This window comes from Pan troglodytes, chromosome 6, assembly GCF_028858775.2.
Source record: "Pan troglodytes isolate AG18354 chromosome 6, NHGRI_mPanTro3-v2.0_pri, whole genome shotgun sequence".
In the NCBI taxonomy this organism is placed as follows: Eukaryota; Metazoa; Chordata; class Mammalia; order Primates; family Hominidae; genus Pan; species Pan troglodytes.
Genome location: NC_072404.2, coordinates 47,148,830 through 47,174,400, shown reverse-complemented (window position 1 = coordinate 47,174,400; position 25,571 = coordinate 47,148,830). Strand labels below are relative to the sequence as shown.

General features: G+C 42.5%; 1 protein-coding gene across 2 annotated transcripts in view; it reads right to left on the bottom strand.

The window, feature by feature from the left end:
- Positions 1-22,904, bottom strand: part of GLI3 (GLI family zinc finger 3) — a 275,558-nt gene extending 252,654 nt beyond the window's left edge. Inside the window, exons 1-2 of one of the 2 annotated variants that reach the window (XM_009452941.5) lie at positions 22,525-22,904; positions 8,694-8,859 (exon numbers count right to left, since the gene is read on the bottom strand). In XM_009452941.5, the coding sequence (XP_009451216.1) occupies positions 8,694-8,817 (124 nt within the window). In that variant the 5' untranslated portion in view covers positions 8,818-8,859; positions 22,525-22,904. 2 annotated transcript variants of the gene reach the window in all.
- Positions 22,905-25,571: the final 2,667 nt, after the last annotated feature.

Genomic DNA, 25,571 nt, shown 5'->3' with positions numbered 1-25,571 from the left:
GGATGGAACTCAACTTTCTACAACTAAAGAAAAAAAAAAAGAGAAAGGAAGAAAGAGACCAGGAAGAGGAAAGAGTCAAAGAAAGGGAAAAAAGAGCAAGCAAGAAAAGAAAAAAATAACAGCCTAAATTGCACTAGGAATAACTTTAATACAAAAATTCTGTCTACCTGAGACAAAGTCCAATCTATATAAGTAAAGAAGAAAGGGGAAAGATGCTTCAAAAAAAAAAAAAAAAAAAAAGACAGAAAAAAAAATAGCAAAGCATTTGCTATTTTCCCTCTAGGTTATAGCTGCATTAAGTGTTCAGATTCTAATTTTCTCATGTAATTAATTTAAAGTAACAAAAACAATAACTAAAAGCCCTTTAATATGGCTGTCTTGTAGTTTTAAACATAAAACAGAATTTTAAATTGGCCTAAAATGTACATTCACTGGATGCTAAAAAAAAAAAAAAAAGATTCAAAATAGCAGATGCTCTAGGTTGTAGATTTCTGAACAGTTTTCAAAAAGATTTTCGTTCTACTACAAATTCAACATAAGATATTTAAATAGAAGAAAGAAACTAACACTAAGTTTTGCTAACAGGACCCAGAAGAAACAGGTTTTTTGTTTGTTTGTTTGTTTTTAATGTGAAATGAACACAGCATCAAGCAGCTACTGAAGTTCCTATGCTTTCTATCATTACTGGGGACTCACACCATATGCGTTACTGAGCTGAGTTTAAAGCACAAGTGGTGGTCAAAATTTTGGGGAGGTGCTGGAACCGTTCTGTGTCTCGATGGTGGTGGTAGCTATGCGAACTTACGGATTTTCAAAACTCATAGAACGGCACACCACAAAGAGTGAATTTTACTGTATGTGAATTTTACCAAATAATAAACTAAAGCAGACATATCTGGAAACGTTTCTATGTAAACAAGGTAACAGGAAGTTTTTTGCTTTTACTATCACCCAGTCTCCCCAAAGCTGCCTGGAAAAGCAAGCCCTCCTCGACCTTGGGGGTCAGAGCAGGAGGTGGTGGGAGGCCACCAACTACCTCTCCAGAGGGAGATTTTCCTCCCATAATCACCATTTCGCCCCTTAAGCATCCACTATTTAGTGGTTGTTTCTGATTCTGAGCAGCTTGTTTCTGGAAATTTGAAATATTCACACCCCATGATCACAAGTAATCAAAGGCAACCCAGAAACATCCCATCCAAGCAAAACATCATGCTGTGACTTCTTTTTGCTCTTAAATTTGAAAAATGGGAGTGATATTTATTCCTGATTTATCTGATATTTATTTATCCCAGGAATTGTTCTTTTTGAGGAGAAATCCAATAGCTAAAATCCCAACTTGTGCCAATTTCAGGACCAGTGATTTAAGATATTGTTCCCTAACTCTAGCCTGTTAAGCTAGAACCTGATAACCAACCTCATGTAAGGATCTCCTATTAGCCAATCCTTCAATCCTCAATCCTCAATCCTCAATTAGCCAATCCTCAATCAGACTAAAGCCGAACCATTCAGAGAATACTAACAAATGATGTTATGCTGAAAGGAGTGAGATGAAATGCATCAATAAATTTAATCCTGGCAAATTATACCCATAAGAGTCATATTACTATTACTATCAACAGCTAACATGTTTGGGTACTCTCTGTGCCAGAGTCAGACAGGTTAAGTACTTAGCCCATGATCACACGCAATTACGTGGTAGGGATAGGGCTCAAACCCTGGCTTCTAACTGCACAACACTACTGCTGTTACACATGTCCCCTGCCCTCCTGTCTCAAAGTGTTGTAATTTGCAGGCTTATTCAGTATCTGCTGAGGCCCTCTCAGCAAACACACTGAATGTGAGCAGGCAGGGAGTAAGGTAGAAAAACCAGGTGCTACTCTCAAGAAGTTTAACTAAAATGTAAAACTTGAGTGCTGTGAAGGAAGGGACAGGATAAACTGGTGGAGCATGAGGGATCTTTAGAGCATTCAAAGTATTCTGTAGTATACTGCAGTGGTGGATATGTGACATACATTTTTCAAAACCCATACAACTGTACAACAGAGTGAGCCCCGATGTGAATGATGGAAAGTTAATAACAGTGCATCAATATTGGTTCATCAGTTGTAACAAATGTACCACATTAATGTAAGATGTTAATAAGAGGGGAAAGTATGTGTGACGGGGTATATGAGAACTCTCTGTGTCTTCTGCTCAATTTTTCTGTAAACCTAAAACCTCTCTAAAACATGAAGTCTATTAATTAAAATAATAATAATTTTAAAAATAAAAAAATCTAGTGTTATAAGCTAGTTCCCCAAAGGACACAAGACCTTATGAGGAGAGAAAGAGACTGGGGACATATTCACATTTGAGAATTTAAACATGCATTGGTGTTAGCAAAACACTTCTATGGACAAGAGGCCAAGAGCCCTTGCATTTAGCTAAAGCATAGGTTATGCGATGGGATAGCAGCATATCTACTTCTGAACATATCAGATTGGACTGTCAGACTGGGGCCAGATTTTAGAAGATATCTAAATGTTAAGTCAAAGACTTTGAGCTTTATTCTACAAGTAGCTGGGAGTCACTGGAGCTTTTAGAGCAGGGTTGTGGCATAAGCAGAACTGTAATAAGCCTAATTTGGCAGGAGCAAGTCCCATGCGTGACAAGAGTGGAGATGAAAGGCAAGGTGATTAGACAGAGGGTCATTTTAATCATCTAAGCATGAGGTGTGAGGGTTTTCACCACACAGTACAGTAGGTTGGCCTGAAGAGACACACGAGCGAGTAATTACAGAGGAAAATCTAACAGGACCTCAAAACCAGTAGGACATGGGAGCAGGAGAGAAGGAGGGGTCAAAGGTGATGGTGCGGTTTCAAGCCTGGCTGACCACAGGAAAGGTGATATACTTAGCCAAAATAAAGAACACAGTAGTAACCAGAGTTCAGGACATGTGAGTTTGGAGCTCAAGAGAGTCGGGGCTCTTATTAGAATCAGAATATTTGTCATCAGTTAGTTGGTTTAGAAACACAAAAACTCTTTATAAAAAATAAAATCTAATTCGAATACAGCACAAACCACCAGTTCAACCCAGGAAAAGAATCAAGAAAAAGGATGTATATATGCTGCTTCTAATGCAATAGCATATAATCGGTACAACACTAGCTTTCAAGGTTGAGGAAACTGAAATAAATTTTCCCAAGATTATCTTCCCTATTTTCTGATTTAAGAAGGCATTTAGAAGGAAGTTTACAGAAACTTTGTTTTTTTTAATCCATCCCTCCTTAAGATGTGCAAACTTAGTCACATTTGGGATTTGTGAAACATCTTGAACTATTTTTCAGACATCTGAGTCCAGCAAATTCACCATTACTTTTGCCAAACATATTTCCCTTAATTTGAAAACTGACGTGTATGTTCAAGAAAACAGAATCTTTTTGTTTTGGATTCATAACGTTTAACTCACCAACATGCTTTGTCCTAATAGCAATGGCTAACGTTTGCAGAGTCCTTCCTATATGTTTATGATATGGCAGCCTGTGAAGTGTGAAGTAGGTCTTACTATTGTCTTGCTAAACTGATGAGGAAACTAGAACGCTGAAAAGTTAATCTGCTCACACTCACATGGCTAGTCCTTCATGTTGCCAGAACTCAAACCAAGCTTTCAGATCCCAGAACCTGTGTGTGCTACAAATGAACATCCTATGATCTGAAATCCATTTTATCTGAACATCCTTTCCACGTATCTGTCATGTGCCAGGAAATGGGATGTGGCAAAGAAAAAGGGTTGGACCTCTATAGAAACAAGAAACCGAAAACTCACAACCTATGTTCTTTATGGCGTGAACTGCCTGCCCATTTCAGAGCAGAACTGGCACATATACTCTTACCATAAAAAAAAAGTCAAGGAGACAAGAGCTTATGGTGAAGAATAGCAGATAAATTTCAAACTTCCAACAAAACTCAAAGCCATCTGACTCCCAGCTAGAAGACCAACGGACATCACAATCAGTGGTTGGTGCAAAAGTAATTGCGGTTTTTGTCATTACTTTTAAAGGCAAAAACCACAATTACTTTTGCACCAACCTAACAACACCCATGCAATGGACAGTTTAAAAGCAAATTGCAAGGCCAAGAAGTGACCAAAAGTTAAAGCAAAAAAAAAAAAAAGCATCTCCTTAGGAATTTGCAGACCATAACACTTTCCCCTTACCAACCTTGAAGAAAATAATTTTTTAAGCAAAGAACCAAATTCTTGTTTTTGAAAGAATCAAAGTGAACAGGGAACTTCCTTTTCATCATTAATCTATCAACTTTGGTTTCACACTGCATCAGCGTTAGGATAATAATTTCTGCTTTCTATCACTTTAAAGTATGTTCCCAATAACTATCAGATCTGATAAAAGATCCCCAAGACCACAGCCTACATACGTTTATCATTAGTTTCTTTTTTAAAGCCGAGTTGCACATTAATAAGAACTATCGAATTACTCCTTTAAAACAAAATCATGGGCCAAAAATGAGGCAAAACAATTCAAATTGAAAAGTCAGTATTTGCAAATTGTTGAAAAAAATTTTATAAGAGAATGAGAACATGTAGAACATTGGAAGATTTAGATGAAAAAAACTCTTATTATTTAGAAAACACAACATGTAGCTTATGAAGTAATGCATCTACATCAAAAAGAGATTATTAAGGCATTTTACTTACAGTCTTCACACATTAATGGACTTGGACATTTTAAAGTCAACGATTATACCTAAGATCTGCATGCATACTTTCTATGGGAAAGCCAATATGTGAAATGTCACAAATGATCACTTAAACCACAATTGCATTTAAATAATTCAGAAAACTAAATGTCATCTCCTTCGTCATTTACACTTCAAATATAACAATAAAATTTAAAATCAGACTATGGGCACATGAAACTACGGGTACACTGTACTTCCTGCATAAAGATTACCAAAGGCTTTATATGTTGATATAGGTTCCTAAATGTTACAAAAATCAAATTTGGCTTGCCTTTTTTTTTCTGTCATACAAGATCTACAACACAGTTTTTCACTTGCATTATTTTAAATTTCAGTGTTAAGTGGCAAATGCTTCTTTAAAAAGCTGTTCAAGTTTTCTGAACTGTACCTTTTGGTTGTGGGTCTGCGTTTGTTTAAACAAAACTCTATACGCATGTTATTCCAGGAGCAGATACTCAGCTGAGAAAAGTACGAAAACAGATCTGCAAGGACATGCAGTGGAATGTGAGTGGTTTGGCTGGGAAGCTCACGATGAAGAACAAATTGCACCACAGAATGGCTGGAAAAGTTAATTAAAGCAACCTCACCAATAACTCAGCCAGTAACAAAACTTTTTGTTCATCTGTGTGACTTTAATCATGAAATGGTGGATAGGAGAGAAAATGCAGGTATCACATTCATTTGGTTTTTGAAACTGAACTCTTTTTTTTTTTTTTTTTGAGACAGAGTCTCGTTCTGTCGCCCAGGCTGGAGTGCAGTGGCGCGATCTTGGCTCACTGTAAGCTCCACCTCCCGAATTCACGCCATTCTCCTGCCTCAGCCTCCCGAGTGGCTGGGACTACAGGCACCCGCCACACGCCCAGCTAATTTTTTATATTTTTAGTAGAGACGGGGTTTCACCGCGTTAGCCAGGATGGTCTCGATCTCCTGACCTGGTGATCCGCCCGCCTCGGCCTGCCAAAGTGCTGGGATTACAGGTGTGAGCCACCGGGCCTGGCCGAAACTGAACTCATTTTTAATTGTTCAGTTATAAATGGATATAGTTCAGGGCTTTGTAAAGAAAGCACAAGAACCTTTCTGGAAACAGTAGCAATCAAACTACCTGTTATAGCATCCACATGATTCTGTTTTCCTTTCTACGAATAGCGTCAGTGCAGGGGTCCAAGCATTTATGAAATATTCATAGAGAAAAAGAGAAAAGATAGGAAGAGGGACAGAGGGACAAATGGATGGACAGAAGGATGGAGGGCCATGGCGATGTCAACCACCAGCCAGCACACGAATAGTGTCCCAACTTGGAAATCCTGCACCCCACGAGCTCTAAACCCAGACAGGGCCAGGTCCAAAGCCCACACACCAGTCCCTGTGATCAAGACTGAGTGCAGAGGCAGCAGGTGACCAGGTTGCAGAAGAAAGGGCCTCTGCGCTTCCAGCAATCCACGCCCCTCAGCATAATCCTGGGACTGTAAAAAGGCTCTGAACTAGTTACATGAAAACTGTAGAGGACTCTGTAAAAAAGACCACATACACAAAGAAAGGGTTTATTGTCCTTTCTTTTACTTGTTCCTCTCTTTAGATTTATTTGTTTTCCAAGAATCTGCCTGTCGGCTTGCAATCCATGTTTAAAAACACCACTTCCATTTTTCTTTTATTTGATTTTTGTCCCAAAATATAAAACAGTAAATCTCTTAGAAGAAACAGGAACACTGAAAAACTGGCCAGAGTTCGCCAGATTTCTAGGACAGCTATCACTCAGGCATGTGCCCTGCAAGTTTGACCAATGAGTGTCGGTCCCCAAACAGGACAGGATTCATACACATTTAGGAGAAAATGTGGGCTCAAGGGCACAAGCTGATCAGGGCAGAAAGCCAGGGGAGTGTGGTTGAGGAAACAGGTGATTATTTAACACTGCAGCACAAACATTTGTAAATGATGACTGCTCCTTCTCTGGCCAGTTTTATCTCATGGCTTTCTGGTTGTTGTGGGGCTGGTCAGATTAGTTCTGTTCCCAATCACCCTCAACAGAATCATGAAGGAAACCCGAGGTCCAAGAGCAACTCAAGACAAATGCAGCTGCAGTGGAAAACCTCCTGAGAATGTGTCCAGGTGTGGGAGTGGCACAAACAACAGCATCTTCATAAGAATGAGACTCTGTGGCCATGCAGCTGAGATTGACAAACAGGACAGGCGCTTCTGCAGGCTCCATGCAGTGCAGCAACATCTTCTGCCATGCACTTGTTCTTCCCTGTTCTCACATTCACACATATGCATGCTCACACACATGCACACTCATAGTTACCTCTACCACCCACACCCACACACCTACACACTCATGCATACATTTGCCTACACTCACACATATCCTCACACTCACACTCACTCACACCCTCACACACAGGCATGTGCACTCACACAAACTATAAAGATAACCAAAAGCTGATGTTCCTGAAGCCAAGTACGTAGGAAGCATTTATTCCTACAGAATTACCATAAAAATTACCAAATAACCAACACTGCATATACTGATTCTATTTCTGAAATAATAAATTTGCCTAAATTTTACCAATTCCAGAAAAAAGAAACAAAGGTAACATATTTCTAAGGAGAAATGCCTTCTATAACCACATTGGATGAAAAATGCAAATATTCTGGCTCAATTAAAATAAGCTCCAGTCTTGACTTTAAATACCATCAATAAAGGAGGAAATATTTTCACATATATGTAAATTCATTATTTTAACTCAGACACAAATATATCTCCCTAAGGATCAATTTAAAACTGAAGTCATTTGCCAGCAGGTTTAAGAGCCAGCTCCTTCCCTACCCAGTACAGTCAGCAATGCACACTCATGAAACCGGGTGAAGAAGTGCCGGTGAGAAGCACAGGCTCTCAGCAGACATGGAGGGACCCAGAGAGAAGTGGCCAGGCTGCTTGGAAGTATATGTCCTTAGAGTCTAATGTTCTGGACTGCAGTTACCTTCCAAAGGAGATTCTGACTCTCTAGGTGGATGTAAAAACTTGTAAATCAATCAAGTAAAACCTGTCTTGGAATATAGAAAATATAAGAATAGCAGGTTGGCTCATACAAATCAGTGTGCCCAGATAGGCAGTGTCCAGGAATGAGGAAAACGGGCCAGCTCATTCTTCCTAAAGGCCCATGGAAAAGCAGAGAAATTCAGGGAGGCCAAGAATGGCTATGAAATCTACAAAAAGGAAAGGCATTAGTGGCCCACAATGGAGAAACAGCAGGGACAGGAAGTGAAGGTTACCATTAACATATTCAGTCTGTTTGTACCAGGGAGGCTCTGGAATTTATTTTCAACACTCCATGCTTGAACTGAAATGCCTCTCAACACTTTGCTTAAACTTTAAAAACACAGAATACAGAAACAGTGGCTCTGTGTTATCTCTGAACACAAATAAGTAAATTAAATTTTTATAAGCTAACAACAAAACCTGCATCTCAGATACTAACATTACCTTGAGGTTCAGTCATTAACAATTCTTAAAATCCTTTAAAGTAGACTACTTAAAGTTGGGGTTGGAGGAGACTGCTGTCCTGTCACTAATTTTGACAAGACAACTTTTGTGTCTTTTGTACTAATTATTCCGAGTAGTGTAGATGATCCATATGCAACACAAAGCATTTTGAACTCTTGCCAGACTAGTCAAGATGATTTCCAAAATGCCAAAACAGGAACTTCTGATAATAAATAACCTATCACATTTACATCTCAAATTAGAAAGTTTGGAAGTCAACGTGTAGGTTGAGTGCCAAAATAGAGATTACTACATTCCATGTCCCCCCGCCGTCCCCCCGCCCCTGCTCCATTTGCTTTCTTTAGCCTCTCCTAGAACAAACACTGGTCCAGGTGCAAACGCTCAATTCACAAGGAATGCAGAGAACACAGAAATGACTCCAGGCTGGGCTGCTGGTAATCCCTGTGCTGCTCACCATTAGAAGTGGTGCTGGAGGCAACGGCTTTCTCGCTCACATCTGTTCGAGTGGAGCACTTCACTATGGAATTCTCAACTTTTTTCTTTTCAGTGGTCGTGGAGCTGTGGGACTGGGCCTCCATGATGTCTTCTCATTACTTCAGCTCTCTTCGACCAAAAATGCCCTAAAGAAAACAACAGAGCCATCAACTTTCCAAAATGGTGGAAAAAAAAAAAACTTTCAAAAGTCCACTTCACCTGTCATCTGAGAAAAGCCTAGAGCTTTAGGAAATTCAAAATGTGGATGACACTTCTCCACAGGTTTTCTGGCAAAAAGAAAAGTCTCAAAATTTAACAAACCGGTGAAACTCTACACAAGCAAAAAAGAGAACCGAGGGAAATGCCCATAACATGGTACTTTTCCCAAATCCCTACTGAGCATTTGGTATCAAACGGTATAAAAATCTCAATTTGCAACTGTGTCTATCATGTGAAACAAGTGTCACATTACTTTTTAAAGCCACGTCTGCAAATGTCTCTTCAGGTGGCCAACTTTACAGGAAGGGGCATTTGAACAAATTCCAAAGGGAGGGAAGGTTTTTAATTATTAATTAGATGTTTTAAAGAGAGTCCGACAATTTCTAACATCGAAGGCCTACTCCAAATTCTGAATCAGAGGATAATTCAGGCCAAGTAGTCAGTGATTTTTGCCTCTTTCATAAAGATATCTGAATTGCAATATACCTCTTAATCCTAATTCATTCTGGTAAGCTATACTCTTTAACCTCTTTAAAGCATGAGAATATTTCAGTTCATTTAAGTTACATTTTTAAGACAAAGGTAATAGAACAACATGCTCTTGATTCCACATGGAAAAGTTGAAAGGTGCCTTAGCAAAGACTGGGCTCGCTTAGGAAATATCAAAACTCAGCTAAAGGCAGGTTCAGTAGGTCTGTCTTTCACTGGCTTCATTCATGTGATAATCGCCCTAACTCATCATTCATCAATTTTCACTCTGGTTCATGTTCCTTTTTGTAGTCATGTTCTACACCTACAAAGAATACAAGAAAAGAGGAAAAGTACCCTCTCTAGCATGTTTTCTTCAAGTTATCTAGATTGCAACATTCATGGAAAGCATTTCTTAGGTCTGGCCATCTTGCTTATTTTTCTACATTTAGTAAATGTCGACATCCTCAATCACAGCAGCGGTTAGTGAAATGAAATAAGCAACTGCTTGACCAACTAAAAGTTAAAATACAAGATAAAATATTTTCAGTCTACTTTAACACATATTTGCAAGGGAACTGCAAGCTCTTCATTGTATAATAAATTCCTCCTTGATCTGGAATTCAAGTAACTAGAATGCTTAAGAACCAGAGGCCACATGGCACACTGTAGCACCAGCTCTTCCACTCACTTCCATCTCTTTTCTGAGATTATCCAGTGTCATTCATTGTAAAACACACAAGTTATTTAAGAACAGCTTTTGTAGAATAAAAAAGAAAAAAGAAGCACTAAGTTAAATTTACATATCAATTGTAAGATCCACTCCAAATTCAGAGACACCCCTCAAAGGGCACTGACAAAGTATTATACAACAGAAAAGGGGGCTTGAGATTTCCCTTCCGAGTGCAGCCACCGTGCGTGAGTCCCAAGGGCAGGGCTACCTGCATGGCGCCCCCTGGGGCTAGCTGGCCAGTGCACAACCGCCAACAACCTGTTGCTGAGCCTCAGTGATCTCATCTGTCAAATGACAGAATCGGGCAGTGAGATCTGACCTTTACTTTGGGCGGGGGGAAGTAACATCTTAAGAAGGTGTTAAAAGTTAAAGAGCTTCTCCCCAGAAAATACCCTTAAACTTAAAAGTATACATTTAATTTCCAAGGGATCACAGACCTTCCAAGCTTTTCCAAGAATCTGGACAGAGAACCCTTAAAGGAGAAATCTTTGATGGTCCCTTCTAGCTCTAACAATCTCAGAATAATTACTTTTTGTAATGGTCCTTGAAAATTGATTTAAATATCATCTTTAAAGTATGCCACAAGAATAATCCAATACAATTGGCATCATTGTTTCTCACTTGGTACAAGAACCATTTGTATCAGTGTTTCTACAGTGCTTGCTAAGCATTCAGATTCCTGCAATGCATTTGCCTTGGAGGATGGCACCTGGAACCTCAATGTTAGCAAGCGTTACTAATTGTCAGATTCACTAAAGCTTGTTTTTTTGTTTGTTTGTTTTTGTTTTTTCGGTTTTGTTTCTTTTGAGACAGAGTCTCACTCTGTTGCCCAGGCTGGAGTGCAATGGCGTGATCTCAGCTCACTGCAACCTCTGCCTCCCAGCTTCAAGCAATTCTCCTGCCTCAGCCTCCCAAGTAGCTGGGATTACAGGCGCCCACCACCATGCCCAGCTAATTTTTTGTATTTTTACTAGAGATGAGGTTTTGTCATGTTGGCCAGGCTGGTCTCGAACTCCTGACCTCAGGTGATCCACCCGCCTCGGCCTCCCAAAGTGCTGGGAGTACAGGCGTGAGCCTTGAACAACTGTTCTACACGTTTATTTTTGCTCACTGCTGTATACCCAGTGCAGTATATACTCATTGAAGTCTTTGCTGACCTGATGAACTAATGAATGAACTGCACTCTAGAATCCTGAATTCTAACACCCTACACAAACCTATCCTAGCACCCATCACAATGATAAACTCTCCTTCATCTGGAAAAGTCTGTGCTGAACATCCACCTCCCCTTTCCAGGCTGTATGCTCCATGAGGACAAGGCTTCTACTTTCCCAGCACTTAGTTCACGTAAGAATGTTTACTGAGTACATAAATGATCGCATCAATGACCCTGTGACTTACAGGACTCTGCAGCGTCTTGAATTTCAATCACTACTGGTTTAGCTACATACATTTTCTTTTCATATTCAGTGTTTCGTTGAAAACTGGCAAATTCTATAAAAACTAAAAACTTTAGCAGAAATATTTAATTGATCCAAACACTCCATTCTTAGCCATTGGGATAAACAAGGATTTACTATGCTATAATTGTTCCCTTCGACACACACATAACAGTTTTATTGGCTGTATTTGAGTAGAGTCTACAACGTTAAAACTGCACACTGAAACATGCAAATGCACCAGAAAAAAACCCATTCAGAGATGGGATTCCTAGTAAGAACTAAGTATCTTCCTTAGCAGAGGGTGCTAATTAATAGGAATCAGGAGACAAGTTCCCAAAATTCCTTGACAAACCTGGTTTTTGTGGAGTTGTTGGTTTTTCCCCCAAGGCAAAGGACTTTATTTTAACAAAGCAATAAAACCCTCCCAATGCTCATCACCATAGAGAGAGGCTCAAGTGAGAAGAGGTAAAGCTCCAGGCACTGACTGAAATCACACTAATTAATGGTCTTAAAGAATACTAATTCCTACCCCCGTCTGAAATGGATTTTTTTAAAAATAGGCCCTTGGTCACTCAACAATCTACCCCCTTCTTCTATTTTGACAACTTATTTTTGGATCTCATTAGTTAGTAACTAATTATTTAAAAGTGTGGTTTATGCTTGGAACTGGGCTATAAAGATGGCAATGTGCCAAATCAGACATCTGCTTCCTGTACATTCCTATAAATTATATCAGCTTATTTTACAACTTTGTCCCTGTCAGTTATAAAGAAGAAAGTTTAACATTCTAGACGCCCACACCTCATCAAACTGTGGGTGAAGAGTCAGTGAGCGGCAAAAGGTGGCTGCTTTGGGTTGTGGTGATGGAATTTTCAGGGAATAGTCAGGAGCTTGGAAAGTCACTCCTGAGCTGGTCCATTCAAGCATTCGGGATAGAAGTGGTCAGTAGAAATTCCTCATGGAATCTCAAAACACCACTAGGACAGTAGCTCCACGACACTTTTAAAACCTGGAGTTTAAAAAATAATGAAGTATAATTTATTTAGAACTTAAGCATCAAGGGAAAACGTTAAGTTCTGCTTCACTTCAAAGACTTTTCCCTGAGGAAAACATGCCACTGTTTTTCAGATGTGAATGAAATGATACTTTTTCCCCCGATATAGTTTCCTTGCTTACGACTCCACACTGTTCTCCTTCAATCCCTTTCACCACTGAAACATTACATGCAAGATTTGCTGGCATGCCCCTTGACTTTTCATGCTTAAGGGGAAAAATGTTTGTAGCTGATGTTTGAGTCCCAGGAGCTCGGTGAAGAAAAAAAAAAAAGCAACGCAAGGAAAATTGCTCTAATGGTATATCCTTCCTAAAGCTTGAAGTTTCATAGGTAAAAGGAGGGATAAACATTCCTTCCTGAAAGCAAACAGTCAAGGCTTTTTCCCACTCAACTATCCCTGAACCTTTTGTAATTTCCCCGAGGCCTAAACCCAGGGCACAATTAATTCCAGACCCTATTTTAAATCTAATCCGTCTCCTATTTGCAACCTGCCTGCACGTGGGTCTTTTCTAAATTATAAATCTGAACCTGCGTCAACCTCTTACAACACAAGGCATTTAAAGCTTCCTGGAGCCACTGACCTGGTGATGCTGTAGTGCACGTCTGCATTTGAAAGTAAGCAAGAGAACAGAAAGCGAGCAACAGAACCGCAACCTTTACCACCTTGGCGAATTCTTGCCGGGACCTACATATTAAACAGCACTTGCACACAGACGCCTCAAGTCGTCCTCTTTAGAGTCGTCACTTAGACCTGCAAGGGGCGGGGGACCAGTGGAAACCCAAACAGAAACTTTCACCATTACAAAGGCGAGTCCCCATTGATTATGGTAATTGTTTTGCTCAGGTTGTACGGGTATGGCCAATTTTGTTTGAAAGCTCGCTCTTTCTCTGCGCTTTCCTGTCGAGTTCCCTTCAGGTTCTGGTTTCCTCCGACGGTGGCAAGGGATGTTTTTCACGCCTTTCACCTCTTTTGCCCGCGCCTGCGTCCCCTGCCCGAGGTCCCAGGCCGCGGCGGCGGCGCGGTGGGTTCATTAGCGGGCGCGCCGGGCCCGCGCAGCGCCGTCTGCAGCCGCGTCGCCGCATCCATCATCATTACATCAGCGCGGGGAAGTCCACGCCGAGTTCTCCCGGCCCCGGCGCGCCCCAGTCAGCGCGCCAGCAAACAGAACATGCTGGATTGCTCAGAGACGGCTCTGGGTGTCTGGGGGCAGAAGGGGTGCTCCCAGGCCCGGCTTTGATCCGCATTTCTGAAGCTGCCTTTGGGAGACAATGCATCTCCGCCAGCCAGGCCGCGGGAAAAGTGAAAAAAGAAAAGGGCTGGGGGCCATGAGGGGGTGGGGAGGTGAGCTCCAGCGCCAGCAGCGCCTGGCAGTCTCCCTCCAGTGCAGAGAAGCGGTCTGTATCAAGGCGCATCAGAGTGGTCACCCTGCTCCTCGGAATATTCACGGGCATTTGCAAACTCTACAGTTGGCCTAGCCAAATTTCCAGCAAACACTGGCAAGGGCCGGCCCCGGTTGCGTTCAGAGGGCTCTTTTAACTGGCTGAATTCAGGGAGCTGCAACCTTCCAGGTACTTTGCAATGCAACCACCCTGAGTGTCGCATTATAATAAAACATTGGGGATCCCTTGAAAAGCCTTCACAAAACCAATAGGTGTGTGCTTCTCTCACAAAACGTCGAATTCACCTTCTATGAACCTGGCCCCCAATGTTTTTCTTCATTAGCTGCCATACATAGATTCAAGTGCTGTGAATGGCTAAGACAGACACATCGCCTCATTGTCTTGAGCTCAGGGAGGCCCTGAGTGGAGTCCCAATGTTCAACCTCAACAACCAGAGGCTTTCTGTAGTAAATAGAAAGTATGAAAAGTCACAATTGTGGGAACATGAGAAAAAATTAGCTTTTCTCCTTTCAAGTCTCTGCAGTGAAACCTCTAACCCCCATGGGAGCAAGATTCCTTTATCGTTTAAACACTAAAATGTTTAAAAATAAAGCACCCATGCCAAAGCCAACGTTTAAAATGATGTTTGAAGTGAATGAAACAACTTTTTAATGTAGGGTGAAGTCGAACAGCATCCTTCAATCATGATAGTGCATCCTCCGTGAACAGCAGACTACTTCATTTATTTCCCTAAGCCAGTTGGTTTAAGTTGCCTAAACTTGGGCAAAAACTCTCTTCGCTTTTTTTTCTTAGTGTATTTCAAGATTTAAAACAACTAAGTTAAAAGCCTATTTAATGATAACCCGATCTGTTTCTGATAGGTTAAAACAGCTACTGGCAATAAGAGATCAGAAACAGAAGACATTCCAGGCGAGGCAGTGCTATTAACAGCACCATGGCTCAGCCTTAAGTGAGAAATTATTCCGTGTAGTTTAGGGAACTATTACTCCAGTGGAAGAAGGTTTTCCTCCAGAGAAATAACATTTATTTACACCTGCCTGTATTTTCATAAGCTGAATAATCTTGATTTGCTGTTTTAAATATCCAGAAGAAAGCAGCTTGTCATAAGGATTTTTGAGGCAACCTACCCTGTAGCACTGAAGAGTGACATTGCTCTCATACTTATATTACTAGTAGATCAACTGCTACTTCAAGATGCTACTACCGGATTAACCATCCAGGTAAAACTACTATTAAAGATATGTACCTCCCTGTAGCTATTTAATAACCCATTTCTCAAAAATAAATAAATCCTTTAGAAGGAGAATTTTTTTTTCAGAATCAAGAAGTACAAACTAATGTTGATTTGAACTTTTTGATCAATTCTGGAAGTGAGAAATAGTGTGAGTTTCAATGAGCAAAATGCAGGGAATTTTAAACATTTCATTGGATTTCATGTATTCATGCACCACAGAAAACCTCTTATAGGTTTTTAATGTGGTTGATGTTTCCTTGTGTTCAAAATATCTTCTGAGGGCAAAATCAATTAGATATGCATAACCTTTGTGACACTCTAGCAGCTCCCAGGATTCCTAAGGCTTCATTTCCTCTCCCTTCCCTGTCTGTGTTGCCTTTTTCTGCAAAGGAGGGGGGGGGAGGTGGAAAGCCCAACTTCATAAGTTCTTAATGAAATCTTCATTAATTTTTAACCATTTTTTCATGTATAATTATTTTACCTGTATATATGATTATTTTTCCATAATCAGGAAAGCCTAGAATCTTAACTCCAAATAGGAAAGCTTCTATCTGTCCGCTTTGCCATTTGGTAGCTCAGGGTTCCCCAAATCCACTGCCTAGTGTCTTCAATCTTTCTTTCCTACATTTCTGATGCTCCTAATCACAGATAAGCAGTATTCATGACAGACATACCCAAATGGAATTACTCCAAGGGGAACTAAATTACTCTAAGGGGAAATAATTGCCTGGCTATGGATTAAGTGAATTTGGTTTTGGTAAATTAACACTATCTAAACTTTTAAGAAATCCATATATTTAACTTCAACCACTGAAAAGCTTATTTGACATGAAAGTAATCATTGCTATTGCAGTTAAAATCACAAACGACATTTCTGTGAGCCAGTTTTACTTTTCTGCCATTTGTATTTGAAAGAAAAGATCATCAGCTACTCTTCCCCTGTTGCCAGAAGTACTTGATGAGAAACATTTGAGGGGAGTATGAGGTCTCCATCTAATACTTGTTACCATTTCTGAGTTCTGTAAAACTATGAGTCCCACGTGCCTTGGTTAGGCACTGCAGGAAGCAGCATGCATAGCAGGTGCCATTAAAGAATGAGGAATAATGTGGAGCACACTGGCCCCCCCACTTTCACAGGGTTAGCTGGATACAGGCAATCCTTCTCAGACAGAGAAGGAGATCTGGAAGTCAGTTATCAGTCTATAGATCAGCTAAGCTCATGAAAACTGTATTCCTCTTAAATCCACATATATCACAAAAATATCATGACTGATCAGATGTGTCCCTTGTCTCGCTTCACTGAGGCTTATAGGAATTAAAAGTTTTCACACATTTTCAGAAGAAAAAACTTTAATTATTCTTATAGAACTTGTGTAGCTTTGGTTTCTTAGAATCATGTGTGTCTTTACAGTAAGGCTTAAGGGAGTATAAGGGAGTAGAGTGTATGTTCCATGAATAGTAATTTACTTTTAAACCATCACAAATATTAGACCAATAACCTGTTGCATGTTAAAATCATCTATAGCTATCCCAAAGGTATTTAACATTTTTTTGAAGTACTACTTACCATATTTTATCCTCCAAACTTTTAAACTTTTGATCCTTGATTCTTAATTGCAGATTTAAAAGCAATACTTTCAGAATTTAAGCATTTATAATTAAGGATTATCCAGTAAAAATTACCCCATGGTCCACTTACCCTATAAACTTTGCTTGTTCACAGACAGAATTCTTTAGCTGTCTTATTTTTCTGCCTTGCATGTACAAAACTGCCAGTGTAACCTACACCAAACTACACACCCTCTCAATGAAACTCTCTGATATGGAATTTCATTGTAGTATCCACAGTTCAAACAGCAGACACTGTCCTGAAGTGGCATGGCCTGCTCCACACGTCTGGCCACTGGATTCCAGGTTTCCATACATCAGAGTCATTAAGGCTTCAATCTTAAGCTGCTGGATGAAATTTCTCTACACACTGCTAACTTTCTTCAGACTGAATCATTCTTTTTAAAAATATCACAAAATGAAATCAATAATAGGGCTTAACTGTCTCAGTCCTTCATTACTGCAATTTGAAACTTATCTTTCATCTAAATGGTGAGTTTTCAGTCTCTTTTTGTACAAATCAATAGTTTGTAATGTAAAGCACTCTGGAGCCTTCCTAGGCATTTCATGCAATCTTCAAAAAAAAAAAAAAGTTAAAGTAGCAAAAGTTAAAAATTTCCACATGAAAATAAGCAATATAATGTCACACTACCCTCTGAAGTTACTCCAGTAAAGATTTAAGTAAAAGTGCACTTATCCCCCATTACTTAATTAATTTAATTTTGTGGCATAAGAATTATAGAAGTACACAATCAAATGCTTGTGGTCAAAATGTACTCCTGTGCCACCCTCCCCCACCGCCTAGCCCCCTCCCCTCTTAAAAAAGAAAAGAAAAGCCCCTCTAGCTGTTTCAGGCCAGCAGTCAATCCAATTTACTGCAGGTACAATTTATATGTACAGTGCATGCCACAACAAAACCACAGTATGATGCCAACACGGCCCTTAAGAAAGTTTTCCCCTAAATCTCTGGAAAGGAGCTTTAAAAGAAAGCAAGGATTACAGTCAGCTAGAAGGTAGGGAGGGGACTTACCTCAAACCCAGCCAAGCGGAAATCAGAGCAGTAATTCTACAAGTCGACAGAGTACACTTTCAAAGCTATAATGGTGTGAAGAAGTGCTGGGCAGCATGGCCTGAAGGCAGCACTAATACACTGATGACTAATGGCTGGGCCCGGGCAGACAATGAATTTGGGGCTTGAACACTAACAGAAACCATGCAGTACTTTGACAAATGGGCTTTCACAATTTCATTCATTGAATAACCTTTAAGCACAAAATTGGCTAGCGTTCTCTTGGGAATTATATGACATGTTGTTGGACAATGATGTAAGTATTTTCTTTTTTAATTATGACTCCTATGCAAAATGCAGAAGTGCCATATATGAGGGTACAACTATAGATACCACAGATGCAGATGTGGAGCTCAACACAATATTGCCTTTCAGGAGGGGACTGAAATGTTCCAAAGCCACCTTATTAACTATGTAATGGCTTTTTCATTCAGCTTCTTTAGAAGGCCATAGATTTTCTGAGACATTTTGTCGGGTTGAAATATATACACACAGAACAAAAAACACTTTCACATTTAAAAAAACCAAAAGACACTCACAGAGGTAATGAGTAGTGAAGAAATTTGGCACTCAAATATACTGCATTTAGAATTACAAGTGGAAAAAGTCTCTCATTTTCAGGGGCCAGGCAAAAGAAAAGTGCCATAAAACAATTGAGACACCATGTAAAGTTTGCGATCAAATGTACTTCCAAACACATTTAACATTCAATTTCTTTCAAACAGCTCTCCTCCCTCTCCCTGGAGTGACTGGCCTTTCAATTTAAAAATAATAATTTTGGCAATTTTTTAAAAAGAGAATGAAATATCTAAAGTGTCTCTAAATTAATAAGTACCACTTACTCCAGACAGCATTGCCTTTAGCAGCTCCTAAAAACTTAAGAAAAGGATCTTAAAACAGGAAGCTTAGTGAGCTCATAAAACTGTTGCTGGAGCCAGGAACACATAGCATATTTAATCTGCAAACTGTGAGAGTCTACAGTGATTTCAGCAAGATCTGAGGCATGCCCTCAAGGTTTGCTGGGATCTGGGATTAGGGGGTTGATAAGAACCTCCACTGCCCATGGACATGTTTTTCTTCTGCAGTTAAACACAAATGCATAGAGACGTTTGACTGCTGCTTGGCGTTACTGCTCAAGTTATATAAAAGCTTTGCAGCTCCTTTTGCTGTCAATATATCAAAGTTTAAAAAAAATCATCAAAGTGTGAAATTTCATTTAAAGTCTTCGCCAGTCTACAGCTCTATTTCACAGGCCCATCAAATAAAAGTAAAGATGAAAAATACACTGAAAATACTTGAAAAAGTTTGCAGCAGTACCCCTGCCCTGTTGTTGTTTATTCTGTCTCCCTTTATTTGCTTTGAAACCAGAAACAGATCAATTTTCATCTAGAAAAATGACAACGTGAAGAGAAGGGCAGTATCTTCTCCTAGGCTTTAATGAAAAGACAACCTGAAGTCATTATTAGAGTGGAACCTTTTGTTTAACAAACGTGTGTGTATGTGCGTGTGTGTCCTATAAAGTCATTTCAGCATTTTAATTGCCTCTCATGATATAAGTTGGCAGAAAATTTACTGAATCTTCCAAAACAAATCAGACCGACCTCAGAATATGAATGCCAGCAAAACTAAAACCTCCTTCAAAGAATTCTTTAGTTGGGGATTTACAACAATTGCATAAAGAAGAAAAGTCTGACTTTTAAGATAATCTACTATAGTCTAAAAGCATTAACATTCCATTACTAAGGTTTTCTTGAGGATTTCATGACTCATTGATTCACTTTTCCTTCAAGACTGGTTTTTCTTAGTACATTACTGTCTCCATGTAAGTGAGTGCATGCGACAATGATCATTAAATTGTTTCTATTCATAAGCTCCCAAACTCTATCCTCAAAAAAAGGAGGGGGAGAAGAGGTCTCAGTAAGCAGGATACCTTACATAGGAGGAAGGACCTCTAAATGGCTAAGCACAGAGGAAGTCTGAAACGCTTACAGCATGCAGGTAATTAAGGAAACTTCACTGGCCAAGAAACAAAGGAAAGTCCAACTTTTAGGCTTGCACATCGAATTGATAAATTAACAATTCTTTCATTAAATAATTAATGAAATAACTCTACAGAGCCATTTTTCATCAGTATTGAATTTTCTCATTTCTGTCTATGGTCCTTTGCAAATTAGATATACAATAGAAATGTGTTTATATCAAGGTTCAGTCAAGGAACACAAGCATGTTAAAGGCACTGGGAATTGGTAGGCATCTGAGTTGGACCTACCAGCCTATTAACAATAATACAATCTATATCTTTAAAGTGTTTCTGCTTGTGTGAAATTTCACTAGACACCTCTCACGTTGGACTCATTCATGCATCTTAAACCAAAGCTTCCCTAGGCTGACTTTAAGCATTACATACCCTGAAAGGATCTCCCCTTAGGCGGGGAGTTTCTAATTAAATAGCTTTTAGTATAAAATAAACTCTCTACTCTGTATAAGCATGCTATTACAACTAATTTAAATGTTATTTCATGTTTATTTTAGGTTTGAATATAGTTTAACTGGCCAAAGTGTTTGTGTACCAGGTCGTTAAGACCAATATTTCCTAACATAAACAAATTCTTCAGATACTTCACAGAGTTTACATTGTTAAAACCAGTCCCGGCAGCTTTAATATATCCCCTCAACTGAAATACTGTTCTGCTTTAGAAAAATTAAGAGATTTTGAGGCTATTTCACTATTTTAAAACATAGCATTTTCCTCCTTCAAAATAATCTTGACACATGTAATTAAGAAACTGTCAGACTACTATTAATTTTTAATCTAAAACCTAAATGAAATAATTACAGGAATCAATCAATAAGACACCTATTCAAAATTACCGAGCAATTACATAAATACTCAAAATTAATACTTTAGGTCAATTCTTGTAGATTTCGGTCTATAATATGCTAAGACATCAAACAACACAAAAAGTGTAGCATGGGGAGGATGAATGGTTCCTGCCTTAAATAGACTGAAAAGAGCTTATTTCAGACGGCCAGGGTGCAGGCCCCCCACCCGCCATGCCCAATGCGCTCAAGCTGAAACTCTTTTATTTTTAAAAGTTAATTTATTTCCACCAGACACATATTTCAGGGATCTAAAAAAACGGCCTCATCCAAATTCTGTACAAAAATCACATTTAAGAGGGAAAGGCCTAATTACTCGAATTTTCAGCAAAGTGTATATACTGTGCTCTGGAAAGCCTAATTGGAGAGAAGAGGGAGGAGAGGAAAAGGGGAGCAGGAGGTATTTTTTAGAACTAATAATACCAGCCCGGCTAATGGCACTGCCATGTATTTGCACAGCGGCCGGCCCTCCATACCTTTGACTAAAGGGTTCTTTGACTTGGAGACGCAGACAGTCCATCATTTCAAACTGAAGTGGCAGCTGGAAAATGTGGAACAGCTGGCAAAGAGCTGGGAGAAAATGTTTTACATAAATATATGTACATATAAACTGGCAGAGGGCCATGAGCACTGTACCCAAGGCCAGAATCTACCCGGCAGTCTGCACTGGGGAGATGAGAAGTTGGGGCAGGAGGACCAGCGGCGGAGGGAGCCTCCTTAATCCTCTTTCCACGCGGGGTCAGGAAGGGAAGCCTGGGGTGCAGCGCCTCTCGGGGGACGGCATCTTACAGAAGGAGGTGCAATGGGGGACAGGAGCACAAAGTTCAGGAAAGGATAAAAGGCCGGGTGCGGGGTGGAGCGTCCGCTTCGGACAATCTGCTTAAAAGTCGCTTCACAAACTCTGCAAGTTTGGGATCAATATTTACACCCTCTCTGCCTTCTCCCGCCCGTTTTCCCGCTGCTACTCAAGAAAGTAACTGTCCCCTGCTGCTCTGTGTAAACGCGGCACCTTAAATGATTATTACATGGACCACGGTTACTTTGTGTGTCTGTGCGCGCTGCCCCTGGAAAGGAAAAGAAATAAAAGAGAATCCCAAATCATATACAGATGGTACAACTTTCACTTTTCCTCTATGACGACGAAGGCGCGCCTCTCTCCATCCGCTCACACCACACCCCCGCCCTCCGAAGCATAGCCCGGGCTGGAGAAGCCCCAGCGGCGGCGGCCCCCGCGGCGGAGGTCCCCGCGCGCACCCACCTCGCCTCCCGCCTCCTTCCGCCCATCCCGAGCGCCGTGCGCGCCCGAAGCCCGAGCCGTAGAGCGCCACCGCGCAAATGAAGGAGCCAGGCGCGTGCGGGGCTCGCGGAGTTCTTCAGAACCCTTTGGATGGGGGCGGAGGCGAGGGGCGCCGCCGCCACTGCCGCAAACTTCGTCCCCCCTCCGGGAGGTGAAATTCTCCAATCCGTCTCCGGCCGGTCGGCGGGTCGGACTCTTCGGAAAGGACCTTCCAGGAGGAGGGAGCGAATGCAAGCCTTGCTCGGACGCCTCACCGGCGGCTCTCTAAATCTGGGCGCCTTTTGACAGCCATTTTCACTCCATCCCGTCCCCACGCTGGGGACCACCTTTGGCCCCGGAGGCGCGGGCGCGGCCGCAGGAGCGGGCTGCGGGGTCCGCGAAACAAAGAACTTCGAGCGGGACGTACCTGCGGCGGCAGCGGCTGTCAAATCCCCGAACTTCCCATAGACCCGCGGACGGGGCGCAGGCTGGCGGCTCCCCGCTCCGCGCGACCGCGGGCGGCTCCGGCTACCGCGAGCGGCCGGGCTGGGCGCGGGGTGCGCCCGCCGCGGGCATGGTGCGGCGCGGGCGGCCGCGGGGCGCGCGGGGAAGGCGGGAGAGCGGCGCGGGTGAGTGGGAGCGGCGGGTGTGCGCGAGTGCGAGTGTGCGAGCGCGCCGGTGGCGCTGCCTCTGCCCGCTCCCTCCCGCTCGTGCAGCTCCGGCATCAGTTTCGGGGATCGTGTAATCCGATCCCTTCTGACTCACAGGCCCTGAGTGACAGTTCTGATTTGGTTCAACCGCGGGAGGGAGGGGAAAGAGAAAGAAAGAAACCCCCAGCCGTACGCCTCTCCTGGCATCCAATCGACTTTCTGGAAAAAGGTCCCATCCCGGCCTGGAGCCCCGTGCTGGGTGGAGAAGCCCCCCGCCCCGACCTGGCACCGCCTGCACTACTCACGGGGTGGAAAAGTTGTCCCTCGGCTCCGCGCTCCCCTCCCGCGCGCTCCCTCCTTCCCTCCTCTTCCTCCTCCCTCCCCGCGCTCCTCCTCCCCCAAGTTTTAACAGATGTTGCCGGACTCTCCTCGCTCCCTCGCACTCTCTCTTCCTCCGCCCCCGCCCCCGCCCAGTCCCTTTTCTTTCAGCCACTCTCGGGCTCGGAGGGGACGCGCTGAGCAGCAGGACGCCTGCCGCCGCAGGGGGCGAAGTTGGGAAAACTTGGAGTGCTGCTCGCCTTACTTTTGCTTTCTCGCTCCTTCCAGGCCGCGCCGGGAGCCCGCGCTTCTCCTGCCCGCCGGGTCCCCAAGCCCGGAGTGGGTCCCAGCTGCGAGGCGGGCGGCGGCGGCTGGGAGGCGGCGCGTCGCGGGCCGGGGTCGGGGGCTGGGGGGGAGCCCGGGCGCCGCGAGCCACGCGCGCGCTCCCTCCCCGCCCTCGGCCGCCGCCGCCGCCGCCTCCTCCTCCTCCTCCTCCTCCTTCTCCTTCTCCTTCTCCTCCTCCTCCTCCTCCGCCCCTCCCCGGTCTTCACACAGACACATTCATGCCTGCTCCTCCTCTTCCCCCTACTTGACCCCGCGCCCGCCCGGCGCGCCGAAGCCCCACCCACCCGGCGAGGGGAAGGGGGCCCGGGCGTGATGTCATCCGCGCCCTCTCTCTCCACACCGCCAGGACACCCCCCAAATGCGCGCCCTGGCACTCGTGCTGCGTCCTGTCTGCTCCCATCTTCTCCCACCCAGTCTCTTTTTCTCACTCTTGCTCAAGGGCTGGACTCCCCTTTATTCTTTTAAGGCTTCTCTGATTACCACCGCCCCCCTATCCTTGGCTCCCCATCTCCTTGTTTTACATTTTCCCCAAGCCAACCCCGAAACTCCCTCTCTCGCGGGATGATGCCTTTGGAAGTTCAGGGTTTTTCTCTCCACCGGACTCGTCTGCCCTCGGGGCCAAATCCGCGAAGCGAGGAGGAGCTCCCACCACACAGCCTGCTGTCCCTATGGGCCACTTTATAAAAGACACAAAAACAAAGACCCCAGGCTTGGAGCCTGGTCTCTAACGTGCCGCTTTTCCTTGAGCTACAAAGTGTCTCTGTCCCTGCTTCATTTTCAGAGGCCCATGCTAGTAAAAGTTATTTGGCCTCCTTCCTCGACCATCCAGTCCTTGTTCATCTGCGTCATTTCAATATATCCAACCTGGACATGTAACTTAAAAAAGGAGTTCTCGGGGGGAAACACAGGAAGAAAAAGAAAGCCCCTGTGACATTCCAACATCCCCTCTTTCTGGTTAAGCCGGGTCCACCCAGCCAGAAGTGCCCCGGAGCTCCTGGTTGCTTGTGTGGCGTTGCCGCCAAGTGTCTTGACTGAAGGAAGAGTGTGGGTGGATGAATGATGAGCTATTAGAATTTGAAGAGCATTTTGAGATTCAAATGCTTAACTGAAGAATCTTTTAACGAAATTGAGGGTGGTATTCATTGTTTGTTTCTTGGGACTCCTTCCTTGTCACAATGACATGACAAGTGCAGAGACAGACTTAAGGTTTTATGGTGGAAGTGGTGGAGGCTAAAGGCCCTAGTTAGCCATTTGTTTTAAGATTTCCCTCGACCTCACGGCTCAGGAAAAAACAAAACACCACTGACTCATCGCAGAGAGCACGAGACTCAGAAGCCCTGTGGCAGCCCCATCTCCGCGCTCACTAACTGGCCTCAGGCCTGGGAGGATTCTCTGAGCCTCCATAGGCTCTGAGCCCATCTAGGGGATAGTGTTAGGAGTGCCAGGTCGCGTACCTCCCAGGATGGCTGAGGGTTTCCAATGAGAAATACATGGAAAAGTATAGAGGGCTACAAGTGTGTAAGAATTATGCTTTTACAATTGAAGAGAATTGCAAGCCACTCTTTCCTTTATATACTCCCAGCATCAGTTACAACTGTTTTTAGTATTCATGTACTGCTTCTGCCTCAATCACATGAATACAAATAGTACATCCTGATAGCCTACTCTGTTCACCCAATGGCAAAAAATAAATAAAAAGAAAGACAGCCAATAAATCAACAAATAGAATAAACTAGATATTTTGACTCTTACTTCAGTCTTCTAGCACATTTTGAATCATGAAGATCTTGATTTTTCAGTTCTTAAAAGACAAGAACAAAGCAAAAGCAGCTAATCTTTCCCCCTATGCCCGTCACAATAGCTAAACAAAAAAGAGGAAGAATAATGCTGTGTCTCCTATGTGTCCAACTCTGCTTTAATGGTAAACCCATACATATAAGTAGGCACGTTTTGCAGAAACAGTGGAGGGGTAAAAAACCCACTTTGCCTGAGTGTGGGTTAAATAATGTCACAATGCAGTGACTTTCTCTCTGTGTTAACACCAGAACGCTTTCCAAATGAAATCTTACATGGAATCCCAAAATATAGAAGAGTTATTCTGGTTGAAATTGGAATAAGGTCTCGGAGCCCAATCCCCCTAAGCCTTTCTCTCTTTCCCTTT